The sequence below is a fragment of the Crocodylus porosus genome, unplaced genomic scaffold (genome assembly GCF_001723895.1).
Source record: "Crocodylus porosus isolate Cpor-Errol unplaced genomic scaffold, CroPor_comp1, whole genome shotgun sequence".
NCBI lineage: Eukaryota > Metazoa > Chordata > Crocodylia > Crocodylidae > Crocodylus > Crocodylus porosus.
Window position 1 is genome coordinate 62,389,211 of NW_017728949.1, and position 13,624 is coordinate 62,402,834.

The 13,624-nt window shown below is 43.7% G+C and overlaps 1 protein-coding gene across 2 annotated transcripts in view; it reads right to left on the minus strand.

Moving 5' to 3' along the window:
• Positions 1–231: 231 nt before the first annotated feature.
• Positions 232–13,624, minus strand: part of LOC109323004 (poly [ADP-ribose] polymerase 14-like) — a 46,199-nt gene continuing 32,806 nt past the window's right edge. Inside the window, exons 14-19 of one of the 2 annotated variants that reach the window (XM_019554336.1) lie at positions 11,682–11,849; positions 9,241–9,456; positions 8,521–9,129; positions 6,942–7,087; positions 5,386–5,560; positions 232–1,104 (exon numbers count right to left, since the gene is read on the minus strand). In XM_019554336.1, the coding sequence (XP_019409881.1) occupies positions 815–1,104; positions 5,386–5,560; positions 6,942–7,087; positions 8,521–9,129; positions 9,241–9,456; positions 11,682–11,849 (1,604 nt within the window). In that variant the 3' untranslated portion in view covers positions 232–814. Of the gene's footprint in view, positions 1,105–5,385; positions 5,561–6,941; positions 7,088–8,520; positions 9,130–9,237; positions 9,457–11,681; positions 11,850–13,624 lie in introns of both variants that reach the window. The other variant, XM_019554337.1, reaches the window with a different exon arrangement.

A 13,624-nucleotide genomic window follows, 5' to 3' on the forward strand; every position in this document is an offset into this window, starting at 1 on the left:
GGATGAATGGAAGTATGTGGATATGCGACTGCTGTTACGTAACGTTCCAGTGTCATTTTGTTTTAAGAAGTAAATCAGTGCAATATGGGACAGTCCCACGATGAAAATGCTTTTAAAAGCAAAACTCGATTTGAGACTTTACATATTTGAAAATGGATGGACAAATTTTGAAATGCGATGAAGAGTATAAAAAGAAATACTGGCTACATCTGAACAGAAAGCTAACAAAAATGCAACGTACAGCAGCCATTTATTACAAAAAAACAAAAGTGCAACATTTTGCCATCATCAGAGATACAGATAGAAAATCCAATTAGAAATAAAAATTGTTTTGGACATTTGCTCATTGAAAGGCTTGATTAATAGATATGATTTTTACTAATATCAAACTCTACTGTAAAAACTTGGCAATTTAGTACCAGTCTTGTAGAGTTATCAGCTCTGCATGTTCATAATTCCACATACAAAAGGCTAACAGTTAACATTTGACTGGGAACAGTGGAAAGCTTTCCATCATGCAATCTAACTGAAGAGTTTTTATCTGACATTGAACTTAAAACTTCATGCGGGGTACCCGTGTTACCAGTTTACAGAGGCTGACATTTTTAAGTAGTCCTTTCGTTGGCTAATATAAAGTTTTGCTTAAGCAAAGGACATTCAAATGTAATGTAAAACATTTCAAGTCATGATGTTCAATTCTTATACCATCCACCATTGCACATTTGTTATTAGCCAATAGTTTTTGAGGTACTCTTACCAAATAAAGAAGCTTCACATCCCGCCCTCCCCCCTTCTTGTGTGTAACCAAGAACATTTATCTGGTGAAAGTAATGAGATATTCTGGATAAGCTTGAATATCATTAAATATGATGAACATGGATGGCCGATTCACATCATCTGTCAAGCTGTCATACAGATCTGTAGGATCGGTGGGATTTTTTGCTGGAGGAATGATATCTCCTTTTTTCCCCCTGCAATACGCTCCGACGAGGACTTGGGCCAGGTACATATACTTTGTCCCATTTCCATCCGGTTTAGAGTAGGTGTCATGGGCCGAATAACTGGCACTGACAGCGAAGTAGGTTCCGTTACCAAACTGTGCAGCTGTGATCAGAAACACAAAGGTTTTAAGATCTTTTCATGTGCAATCATCATCTCTTTCACTTTTCCATATACCCAAATGCCTGCAGCCTCTGCCCAACCTCATTAGCAATACGCATGAGTATTACAGACTGGAATGAGGGCATTAGTTGTATTCCAGGTTGCCAATGAAAAAACTTTTTATCAATATCAAGCAGAATATTGAACCAAGTTATGACTTAACAGATTTCTCTCTCACAGTGGAGCAGCTGCTGAAAGTTACTTTTTGCCTCTGTTTGCCTCTGGATGGCCTACTCTGCATCACTTTATAATTATTGTGTTACCAAGGTTAGAATAGTAGTGGCACTGCTTCTTACCCTGCAATCCATTCCCCCTCTCAGATCTCTGGAGAAAATGGCTGAAAAACAGTAACTCATCAGCAGAGATGGGTATAAATGCGCCTCAACGAGATCATTATTAATTATAAATTCTTAGTTCCTTGTGGCCCTTTCATCAGAAAACTATTGCTCTATTGTCTAAGATACCAACAAAGTTATAGAATTATTCACCCCACCTCTGCTTGATCAGAATAGAGGACCAATGCTTTTGCATTCAAGTAATATCAACTGCATTGCCCAGAAAAAAAAAAAAAAAAATTATCAAAACCTAGCATGTCAACCTTCAAACTAAGAAAAAAAAAATAGAAGAGGGAGAAATTCCAATTTGTAGTTTGAGTTAAAAACAGAAATAGAAGCCTTGAAATTAATGAACAGTAAAAATGCTCCAACTAAGGCAGTGATTCTCAATCAGGGTACCACAGGTTGATTCACATGATAAATCCAGAGATTTCAAATAGGAATCCATAGTGTTAAAAACATTCTGATCGGTTGTGGGCTTTGAGTTCTTTGCAATACAAGAATTACTCCAATTATTTTTCTGTGGTTAAAAGAGTGAAAGGCAAGGACTGACATTTTCCAAAGGGTGCCTTGAGTCTAAAACGGGTGCCTGTGAACCACGGAATCAAGGAAAGGATTAAATGCATGTGTTATACATTGGTGCTATCTACTGGATGGCACTGGGAACAGCAGAGAAGCTGAATGAACAAAAACAGAGACCCCGCAATAATCGTCTAACAATGTGTCCTGATATAGCCCACAAAAATCTGAGGGTGCTGTGTAGACCTCAAGAGTTGACTAAGCTCAACACAAGCTGCACAACCCAGGACTGCTGGTAGAAAGCTGCATCGGCCAGGCTACAGGGTCTACACACACACGGTTACCAAGAGGGGTTAGACATTGTTTCAGGTAACTGAAAACTACCTTGAAGAATCTGGAATTTTAAAATCAGGTGATGCTCCATGATTCTCCTTTGTAAAGTCAAAGAGTTAACTTAACAAATCTCATAGGCATCTTTTCAACAACTGCTCTTGATGCTTTCAGTTAGCCCCTTTAAATCAAACTGTAGAAATAACAGCTAGTCCTTGGGTTACTTTAAGAGCAAGTACAACAACTCGACTCCTTGGAAGCTTCCTAAAGTATGATAAATGCATTAGAAATACTGGAAGAAACAGGGTTTGTTTGGCAATACCTTAATCAGACCAATTATCTACTTGGGTGAGATGTTAGATAAGCTTTTCTTGGGGAAGGTTATTTTATGCCCCAAAAGGAGAGCAGATATAGCCTAAAGCTAAACACTAGTGTGATGGTGAGATGCCAGTAGGTCTAGCCAACGACCTACCTTACCCAATGGTACTGGGCAGAGACTGGGAGATTTATGAAGTCCTAGACACCGTGAGGAGACAAGAAGTCAAAAGTAGAAGGGTTAGCCGGAGAGAAAAGGGAAGATTACACTGAACCCGATACACTGGATTTGGAGAGTTTAGCAAGCAGCTCCTGATGTTTACTCTTTCACAACTAGGTAAAACAAGGATTTTTAACTCCATTACGTAAAAGGAAGGAGAAGGGGAAGATGGTAGCAAGCACAAGGAGTTACCAGAAGTGGCTACAGAACAAGCAAAGGATAGTTGAAACAGATCAAACTAATATTATAACAGTAAGATGGTTCAAAAAGGAGAACGGTCATTATTACCTGTGGAGCACAGAGAGATCAGCAGTGTGAGCAGCTAAATTGTATGAGCCATGAAACTATTATCTGTGTTAAAGGGGAAGAGGGCATGGACTTAAGTGATTGCTTTAATTTCCTTGTATGACCCATATTCAATGCAAGTGTGGGGCCAGAGGTAGCCAGTGTACTAGTGTGGAATGATACCAGTACAATCTGACAGTGGAGCTGCTACAAGGGTATGGACATGACAAAACTGCTCTAACTTGAACCCTGTTTCATTCAGCATTCCAGTGATATACCATTGTAGCTGACTTGGGGTGCAAGCAGACATAACACTTAACCTGTTCCAGGAATGTCACTGATTGGGAACTGGTTCACATTTGTCCCTGGACAGAAGCGTCCACATGCACACTGCTAAGAATTCCAAGCAGAACATGTCACCTCTTACAGATCATGCTGCTGCCAAACCATCACCAGGGAGTTGCAGAGTATCCAGATCAATGCCCAGAATTTCCCTAGGACTCCGTTAGGACAAGGGATGAAGACCTGGACTAGCCAGCCGGTCACCAAGAAAAAGGAAGACATCATGGCCTAAAACTGTAATATTTGCTCCCACTTCTCAAAATGGACTGATTAAGAACATAACCCCACTTTACAAAGATCTATGTGGCAATACCCCGACTGAGGATGCACAAGTAGAGGTTGGTAACAGCCTGGACCCCAAGATGGGAAATGTACTCCACTCAGTGAGATCTGGGGCAGGGGTGGGAGCAGAGGGGTTGCCAGGTGCTGGGAGTGCTGTGTGGCTCCCTAATTTGTGGTGACCAAGGTGCTGAGTGCTTTGCGGACCCCTCCTAAAAATGTCTGCAGGTTTTCAACCCTCCTGCTGGAAAGGAGCCTGTCAAATTTCAGCTCCCCGCTACAGCCCTACGCTCCAGGGCTTCCAGGCTAATTTGGGGTAGGAGGAGGGGTGGAAGGGTTATCAAGTGCTGAAGAGTGCTATGTGACCCCTTACTTGTGGTGGCCTAGGCACTGGATGCTCTACTTCTCTGCATCCCCCCCGCACAAGATCTTGGTTTTTCAACCCCAGCACAGGGAAAACATTCCAGGAAGTTAAAACCATTCTTACATGGCATCAACAGCTAGACTCTTGGAGCTTAAAGTTAATTTACTATGTTGTAAGTATTATATCTGTCCACATCCTTACACTGCCAGAAGCAGGCGGACCTAACAGTTACACCACGAGAGCTGAAGCACCAACTCCTCCTCCTCTTTTCAAGCAGCTGAAAGTTATGCTTATCCACAGCAAAGTCTGATAAAGAATCAGTATGTCACTGTCTAAGTTTATTCTAGACCCTGAAGTACAACAGAGATGCATAAATCTGACATGGCAGTGTGGCCAAAACAGGGACCTGGGAGTCTAAACACCCAGGTTCCACCTTTCAATTCTTCTGCTGGCTCACCTGCAAGCCTCTGTTTGCTTTCTATGAAAGAGCAGTATGGTATTTTCTAACATAAAAGAAACCCTTCCTCACCCAACTAGCTGCTGGAAATTGGGTTGTGCATTATAAGTGAGGAAATACAGTAACAGCAGCCTTTTCAATATAAGCTTCTGCCAGGTGAAAGGGAAAGCACATGGGATCCACAGGAAGCTGAACAATCAGCAAGCCTGGCTCTCTAGCTGCTGCCACTCAGTTACTTGCTACAAGGAAAGATCTCTTCTTCACTCCACTTCTCAAAAACAAGGTCTGCATCTTACTCCAGGCTGTGTTGTAGGTGACAAAATACGGTACTGTCTTACTTTATGCCACGTTCAAGTTCTTTAAAATCTTCTAGTGCAGTGTTTCCTTACCTTTGGGTGTTTATACATGCTCCTCAACTTAAGCTGCCAGTTACCAGCAATTCCCCAGCTGCTGCCGAATCTCTCCTCCACTACTGCCCATTCCCCTTGCTACTGTCATCTGCTGCACCCTTCCCTAGAAACCTTTTCCACTCCCTCCTCAGGGAGTGGGCCACACATTTTGGGATATGTTGCTTTAATGAAAGGAGCTATCAAATGGCTAAGTGCCATTATTTAAAAAACTTCAACCATGACTGGAACCAAGAACACCTGCAGCACCTACAGAATAATGTTCAGACAGAAAGGAGCCAATAAATCACACAAGGCACAATTATACAGTACGCAGATAGAGACAGATACACCCCATGCCTGTTCAAAACAAGTAGCTCTCAGCACATTACCATTCATTCCAGCATAACTGCGATTAAATCCTTTGCAATTAATCTGGGTGACCGAGTTACTCGTTGTTCCATGAAACAGAAGTCTTTCATTATTCGTGTTGCCATTTTTGGTATTCATCTCCTCCTTTTTTATCTGGTAGGCCTTCCAGTAGTATGGATTTTGTATCCTTTCAATCTACGGAGTTAGAAAAACAGGACACATTATCAATAATGACCAAAAGCAAGATCACAGAAGACTATCTGAATGATCATAATGACTGCACTGGTAAAATGGTAATTTAGTGCAGTGGTTCTCAACCTTTTTAGATTCAAGTCACCCCTCAAGATGCCAGCTCTCAGTTTGCACTCATTTTTTGATTTAAAAAAAACAAACAAAAAACCCTCAAAAAACCCCCAGCAGAGCACTTCTTCTGCAGCCAACAACTCAGTCTACAATAGTTCAGAACATTTTTAACACTATGGTTTCCCATTAGAAATCTCTGGGTTTATCTTGTAAATCAGGTGTAGGGGTTTGCATACCTAAAGCCTCTGGCAGGCATTCAGTTAAAAGCACGATAGAATCTGACCTGCAATCCCAACAATTGTGCCTTCTGCCATGGTACACATGAAATGGCAGGAGGCGCAGTTACAGAAAATTGTGCCAAATTGACAGTCAAGGCGGAGGCCAGGAACACGATCTTAGGCTCCCTCTGTACTGGCAAGTAGAAAGCCAGTCAGGCAACTGGTGCTCCCAGCCTCAGGAGAGCACTGGGGTCAAGGGCTCCAATTCACCCAAGGCTGGGAATCCTGACCAGCCGACTCCCACTCCAAGCCTTGCGGGCACAGCAGAACAAAGGGCTCTGTTGCACCCTTGAAGCTGGCAGCCCCAATCAGCTGATCAGGCTGGCTTCACATGCAATTTAAGGTGAGATGGAAACCAGCCACAAAAGTGATTACGCTTAAGTTATTAGCGTACTGATGTGTAATAACTTTGTGGTTTATTCTCAGTTTTATCACATCATTAACTGAACGAATGTGTGGCCAGGTCAACTTAAGACATGATTAGCTGGACAATCGCATCTTAAGTGTAATGCCTGCTAGGGGCCTAACAAGGCAACCCATCATGGGTGAGAATCACTGATCCAAACTAACTTCACTGAAGTCAAAGAAATTAGTCTAGATCGACTTGGTTGTAAGAGAGATCAGACTTGGCCTCAAAATCTGATTGAAAAGATTTTAAATTTCAGAACTGTCATAACTGGCTCCACTAAGAATGTTTCAGTGGAACCAAGCTGCTTTGCTCCTGTTGAGAAAGGAAGGAATGCTGGGGGGGAGGAAAGGGAGTGCAAAATGACTTCTCACCCCCATAAACTCAATTAGATTTGCCCAAAAAGGCAGCCTCACTGGAAGGTGTCTCAGGGAAACTTTTGCTAGAGTTGTGAAAAAGGATGTTTCTCTTCCAAAAAGAAACCATATAACATTGGTTTGGGTGTATTAAACTTTTTACATCCCTTCTTATCTTATCTATCTGGGGCAGTCACCAAGACACCTAGACTCAGAAACAGACACCATTTCACCTTTTCAATCTTGAATGATGCGCAGGTCTCTTGAAATTTTTTCTGAACATCTTCATATTCTTTCATTTCTGGTTTTAGCTGCACAACTTTGACACGCTCTTGGTTCATATCTTCCCATGTTGCAGGGAGTACTATTGACTGATTTTCTGCAAAGGCAAATGTTTTGTTAACAATGTGTACTGGACTCTGATTATGGAGGCATAAATTATCAGCATGCTATGAAAGCATCATTCAATGATTCCTTGCTCTGCTTTTACTTAATGGACTTTGGACTGAGGTCCTAAAATGCAATTATGTTGATAATGCTGTTCAAGACCCAAACCTTAAAAATCCTTGCTAAGCTTTTCATAAGCCTCACTGAGAGAAAGCTGTCAGAATATCAGATGCTTAGTAAAGACTGAAAAGGCACCTCAATATTTGGCTTAACCAGCAGTTTCACCTATACCAGGAACACCTAAATTCACTGCACTCCACACTCATTGGTAAAGTGGCAGCATCGTTCCCTACTCCTTTTTCTTAAAAGAATGTATGACATAGGGAAATGGAGAAATGCTGAAGGGCTAAAAAGATTGGGAACAGGTCTAACCTAAACTTCACCCCTTTTCTGTCTCTGCTTCTGGATGTAGTAGCACAAGACAGAAGTTATTCTTTCCACCTATGCAGAGGCATCTCAGAGAAAAACAGAAAACAATTTATTGAAGACACTATAACCCTCTCTCCCTCAAACATATGGCCTCCAGACTCAACAGCACCAGCCGCTTTCCATCTCAATTCACTGCAGAGAAACTAGGGTTGCAGCTTCATGGTCAATGAATATGAAGCTGGTTTCCACTTATGCCAAAAAGAACATAAATACTGGATACTCTCAAATCAAGAAGAGTAAAGACTTCATGAGAGCAAGACAATTCTTTCCAAGAGAAAAGAGAGAGCAAGACAAAAGACAGCGAGGAGTCCCCAAGAAGAAAAGTATCTTTCATAGCTGGGAGTTTTATTGTATCCTAAATGCAGGAACATTTAGAATCTCTATTTCAGTGGTATCAAATGAAGCAATGTTCTCATTAGGACTCTTCCTCTAATCGTAATTCCAGTCAATTAGTAGCTGTATTGTGGTAGCTTCTAGAGGTAACAAAGCCACTGTTAGGCATGGTACACACACAAGATGTCTCTGACCCTCTCAGATGAGCAAAACAGGTGGAGCTAACTGAGGGAATCTCATGGAAAGAAAAAGACAGTATCTCTATAAATACAAGATGCTTAACAGCATTCCAGCTGCCTAAATTACTGTTTTTTCTTGTCATCACAAATTTGATTTACTGTGCCTTTCACAATTTTAAAACATCCAGGATTTTTTTTTTTTTAATCATCTTTGTCTTCCATTTCAGTTTCTTTCAATTCTTTTTTCAGTATACGACGTACTACTTCTAATGGCGATATGTATTCCATATGTACACAAAAACAGCTCTGTCTGACCGTAGCTTATTCTCCTTACTCCTCATCTGCATTGGTCTAGTCTAGCACTACAGCAATACTAAACCTAGCTTGAGTAACAATGAAACCAGATGGAGAAGAGTTCACTTACCTTCTGTTTTCGAGATGCGTATAATAGGTATACGTTTCCCTTGATCATCTAGAGCACTTTTTGCTACCAGATCCACTTTATATCTTTTGTTCTCAAAAGTGATGTCAATCTCCTTCTGTTTTCCCATTGCCGCATCCTCCAAGTGCAGGTTCGTCAGGGTGTCAAAGGGCACATAACTACCGTTTTCTAAGTACTGCCACTCAACTAGGCTGCTAACAAGTTCTGCCTTGGATTCCTCTTCTTGAGCTTCTCTGACTTTTTTAATTAGCTCTTGAATTTCCAAGCAAGCATTCAAGACATGATGGCTAACACCTGAAACTCGAATGGCAGGAACAGCTTCCTTGAGATTCCAATCAATGTCAATGTATAATTTTTTCTGAAGGTCTTTCAGTTTCTCAAACTCCCTTTCACCAAAGCCTGAAATCCCTTCTTCTGATATAGTCTTTTCAAGCTGTTGCTTTAAAATCTGGTTTTTAATCCATGATTCAGCTGCTTCTACATTTTTCCAGCTTTCACCACAAATCTGAAAAATGGCTGGCATAATTTTCGTCTCTGAAACCACAGAGGGGGATTTTTCTGTTGGGCGTTTTCCAAACCCAAAATAGGCTGTAATCAAGTAGAAATACAGAAAGTAGTTGCAATGGAAGAAAGGATAAGAATCAAGTAGCCTTATACGTGCACCCCTACACAGACAGTAACACCAAGGCAGCTACTTACATACAACCCGAGAGAAGAATGAACGTGGTGCAGGTGTAGGAGGTACCTGCTCAGTTACTTGTCTTTTCTGCATGCTCGCATGGAACACATCCATTAGATGTGGCTGGAAGATAATGATTTTGATTTTTTCCACAGATTGAACAGATTTACTATTTGCAAAGTCCACAACAGCATCCATCATAGCATCAGCTACCTCAGCAGGATCATGGCCTGCCTGACCTGTAATAAATATCAAAGTTAAAAATAACAACAACTAAAATGGATGCATTGTGTTAAAAAAGCCACTTAAAATAGGATTAGGATGATTACAATCTTGGGCACAAAACTGCCTAGAACGAAGACATTTTTAGGCTAGAAAGTAAAAGGTTTTTCAACATCATAATAGCCTCTGAAGAGTAGAAGTAAAAGCAAAAAACCTAACTAGCTATTGGTGTGGTATAAGTAAATGAAAGCAATTATATGATGGGGCTGCCTGCTATAGAAGGGACCTTGGCTAACAGGCTCTAAGGGCACATCTATACATGTAGACACATGCACCTGCAGCAGCTCAAATAGGAGTGACAAATCTGAGCTGGGGATTTTTGCCTCAGCACATGTGCCTGGTCATGCACTTTGGTGTGCGGCAGGTTGTGCCACTTGGGGCAAAATAACCCTGCCCAGCTCCTCCAGGATCTTCAGCCACGGGGAACCAGAGCCTGGGGCCAGCACCTGTGCTGGACCCAGCAGTATAAATAAAAAACTGCACTGGCAAGGAGCTCAGGGCTACCTGCTCTCAGGAGCTTCTGGGCCCTGGCTAATTGGTATCTGGGGACACTACCCCTTGTGCGAGCTGGACTGCTGAAGCAGCCCTAACAAGAGTTCCCTGCACCCTCTACCCAATGCAGCAATCTGGCAGTGGGGGCTGCTGCCTGGCTGTGACTTGCTGCCACCTGCAACAGCATGCAGCCCCAAGGCTGCACGCCTGCCAGACCCTGATGGGAACTGCACGGCCACAGAAGAGGCATCTGCACCTCTGGGCCAGCTGCCAGCAGGCTGTGGCTAAAGAGCTGGCCTGCCATCTGGACAGCTATCGCCCGGAAGATGTTCTCGGTGAACTGTCAAAGCCTGGCCGCTTAGGGCCAAGTGGCCAGAAGGTCAGCCATCTCCAGCTGAGTCCCAGATGCCAGCCCTAAGCAGGCTTCTCTGCTTGGGTCCTGCCTCACTAGCAGAAATTCTGGTACTCCTTATTTAAAATCTGCAAAATCTATGATAAAAAAGAATCCCAAATTCACCCTTTAAAATACCCCCAAATCCATGTTTTTCCACACTTAAAACAAAAGACCACTATACACACACACACACACGTGTGCGCGCGTGTGCATATACATACAAATATACACATAGAGAGGGAGAGAATCAGTTGGGCAATGTCTTATTGATACATTTACAATTTTAAAGCAATCTGGAAACCTACCAGTGTCTCTAGCATCATAATACATTCATTCTAAATATATATTTGTTTTGATGTTTGCTTTTGGTTGTCTCATCATAGAACAATTACAGCTCCCCCTGACCCCCTCACTAACTAAGATGTGGGGACAGCTGCCCCTGCAACCACAGCTCCTGCCAGCAGGTCTCATCCTATCTGCCAGCTGGGGACAATGGGTGTGTGATGGAGGGGATGGGGGGTTTGCAGAAGGTGGGTGGGAAGGGGTGTGGGAGGATGTGGAGGGCTGTGGGGATCCATAGAGGGGGATTATGGAGGGCTGCTTGGGAGGGGTGAGTCCCCTGCCCCCTACAGGGCAACCCCCAAAGCACATGCAATGCCCCCCACCCCACAAGGCCCCAGTCCCCCACTGCAGTGATGTCCTGCCTGTGCCACTCATCATGGGTGTTGCCCAGCTCAGCACAGGCCGTGCGTCTTTCTGCAGCCCCAGGTCACTTGGCTGTCACCTGGGGACTGGCACCACTCTCCAGAGGACCGGCTTCTGGGTTACCTCAGGGCATGTTCTGTTTTTTTCCTCCCCATGTTTTTTTTGTACACCAGGATATCCAAGTATCTAATTTTGAACCCATGCTACAAATATGGGCTTCAGTGAACATTTTTTCATTCGTACCGTGCCTCCTGCAGCGTCTCGAACTGGTTTGGGATGCTACAAGTCTGTGCCTACTAGTCTGGATGTGCCCTAGCAGTCCTAAATATGTAGTCATAGTCAAGAAATGGATCTATGCACAATTGGAACTTTAATCACAGAGCCCACAGTCTTCCTGAATTGGAAGCACATTATGGGACATCAAGGAATACAACAATTTTATTAATTTTTCTTTTAAATGAAAAAGAATTAAACTTTTTAGATCAATCAAATTCACCAATGGCACATGGATGGCAGCAAAGTCACATGGGTAGAACTTGGTCGCAAGAAAACCAACTGATTTTAGTTTTATATTTCTAAGGAAAGGCAAACCTGTTCCAATTGCTGGAAAGGCAACAGATTTGTATCCTCTCTCTTCACACTCCTGAAGCACTTTAGAGACCTGAGCTTTGATGTCATCACTGGGAACAAGGTGAATAATTTTCTTACACTTCAGATTTCCACCTCGAGTGGTTATAAAGTTATTGTGAGGTTGGGAGGCTGAAAGATGAAACAAAATGAGATGCAAAAAAAAACAATTTATGTAAAACTTGTCTGAAATCTTCTCTCCAGTTGCCACCTTTCTGTCACCCTCTTTCTGCATCTTTACCTGGGTTCCCAATGATCTCCTGCAAAAGATTCAAAACTCTTACACCATCACTTTCCAGGCCCACAGTTGAGTTACTGCCTACAGTTCAGTTTGCTCAGTGCTCTCAGACAATATGGTGCTTTTCAGTGTCTCATGGGCATCCTACCACAATTACCCTTTCCTTCATTTACCTACATTCTCCTCTTTAGCATTGTACATAATGCAGCATCACTCCTTTCAGCTCTGGCTATACAGTTCACTTTCTTCAGCTGGTTTTTACTACTGACCTACCTCTTTGCTTCTTCCCTGAGCCCCTGCCTCTTAGAATCATAGAAAAATAAGGTTGGGAGGGACCTCAGGAGGTCACATCTAATCCAACCTCTGCTCAAAGCAGCCCCAGCCCCAATTCTAGCTGGGTCTTGAAAACCTCCAAGGATGGAGATTCCACAACACCTGTGGGTGACCTGTTCCAGTGCTTCACTCCCCTGCTAGTGAGGATGTTCTCCCTAATATCTAACCTAAACTTTCCTTGTTGCAACTTGAGACCATTGCTCCTTGTTCCATCATCTGCCCCCACTGAGAACAGTCCAGCTCCATCCTCTTTGAATGGAGCTCCTCTCCTCTCCTTTAGTCCTCTTTAGTGTGGACTAAATTACACACAGCTTCCACTATTCCCCAATTTTATTTTTCATCCTTTGATGCCTTGTGTCTAAAGTTAGATGCAAGTTTCTCTTAGGTAGGAACTTTGGGCACTTACAAAAGTTATATTTTTTTGCACTGTGAGGCCCCTGAAAGCACTCTGGAGTCATAACATAGGAAACCTTCATGGCTGCAGAGTGCTTTTAAGACAGCCAATCGCAGGAAAAATTAGCCCTTGTTAAATCAGGTATTAGATGAAGATGTTCTGGAGCACAGCACCTTAGGAAACTTGCGTGCAGGTTCCCTGCAAGGTCTAATTTTGGGTGATTCTGCCCACATCCTGTGTGCCTTTGTGGGGCTGCCACAGAGAGAAGATAGAGCCCTCCTGCGCAGTGGGGGAAGGAAGGTGATGGGGGGGGGCAGGAGGGAAGGTACCCTTGCTGGGGTCTTGGTGGGGAACTGCTCCAGGTCCACGAAGTGGGGGAGCTCGGATTCCCACCCCTTGCCTCGGCTCCTGGTGCGGCAGCCAGGGCTGTTGTTTGTCAACACGGTAGTGCCAGAAACTGGGGCAGGGGTTGGGGAAATGGACAGAAAACCTGAACCCCCAATTACTCAGACCCGAGTTGGCTACCTGCTGGGTCTTGGGGGCAGCTGGCCCAGGCACATAAGGCAGGGGGACTCAGATTCCACCCGCAGCTTGCGGTGTGGCAGCCACGGCAGATGGCAAGACATTCACACCAGGAGCTGGGGGGGCAGGTGGGCATAATCTAGACCCTGACACCATGTGGTGTCTCCCTTCCCAAGATACCCCTGCTCGGATCTTGGGAAGGGAGCTGGCCTGGGCCCGCAAGACAAGGGGTAGGATGGGGGGGCTTGGGATTCCCTCCCACCCCATCTCAAGCACATTTCCAGCACACAAGGGAATCCCCAGGAGAGAGAAATGCGATAGGGGAGGTGGGAAAGCTACCAGCCAGGGAGCTGAGGCTATGGATAGCACCTTCTTGGGAATCTTTCCGGCAGGCTGGGGAGCTTGCAGAGCATAAGATAG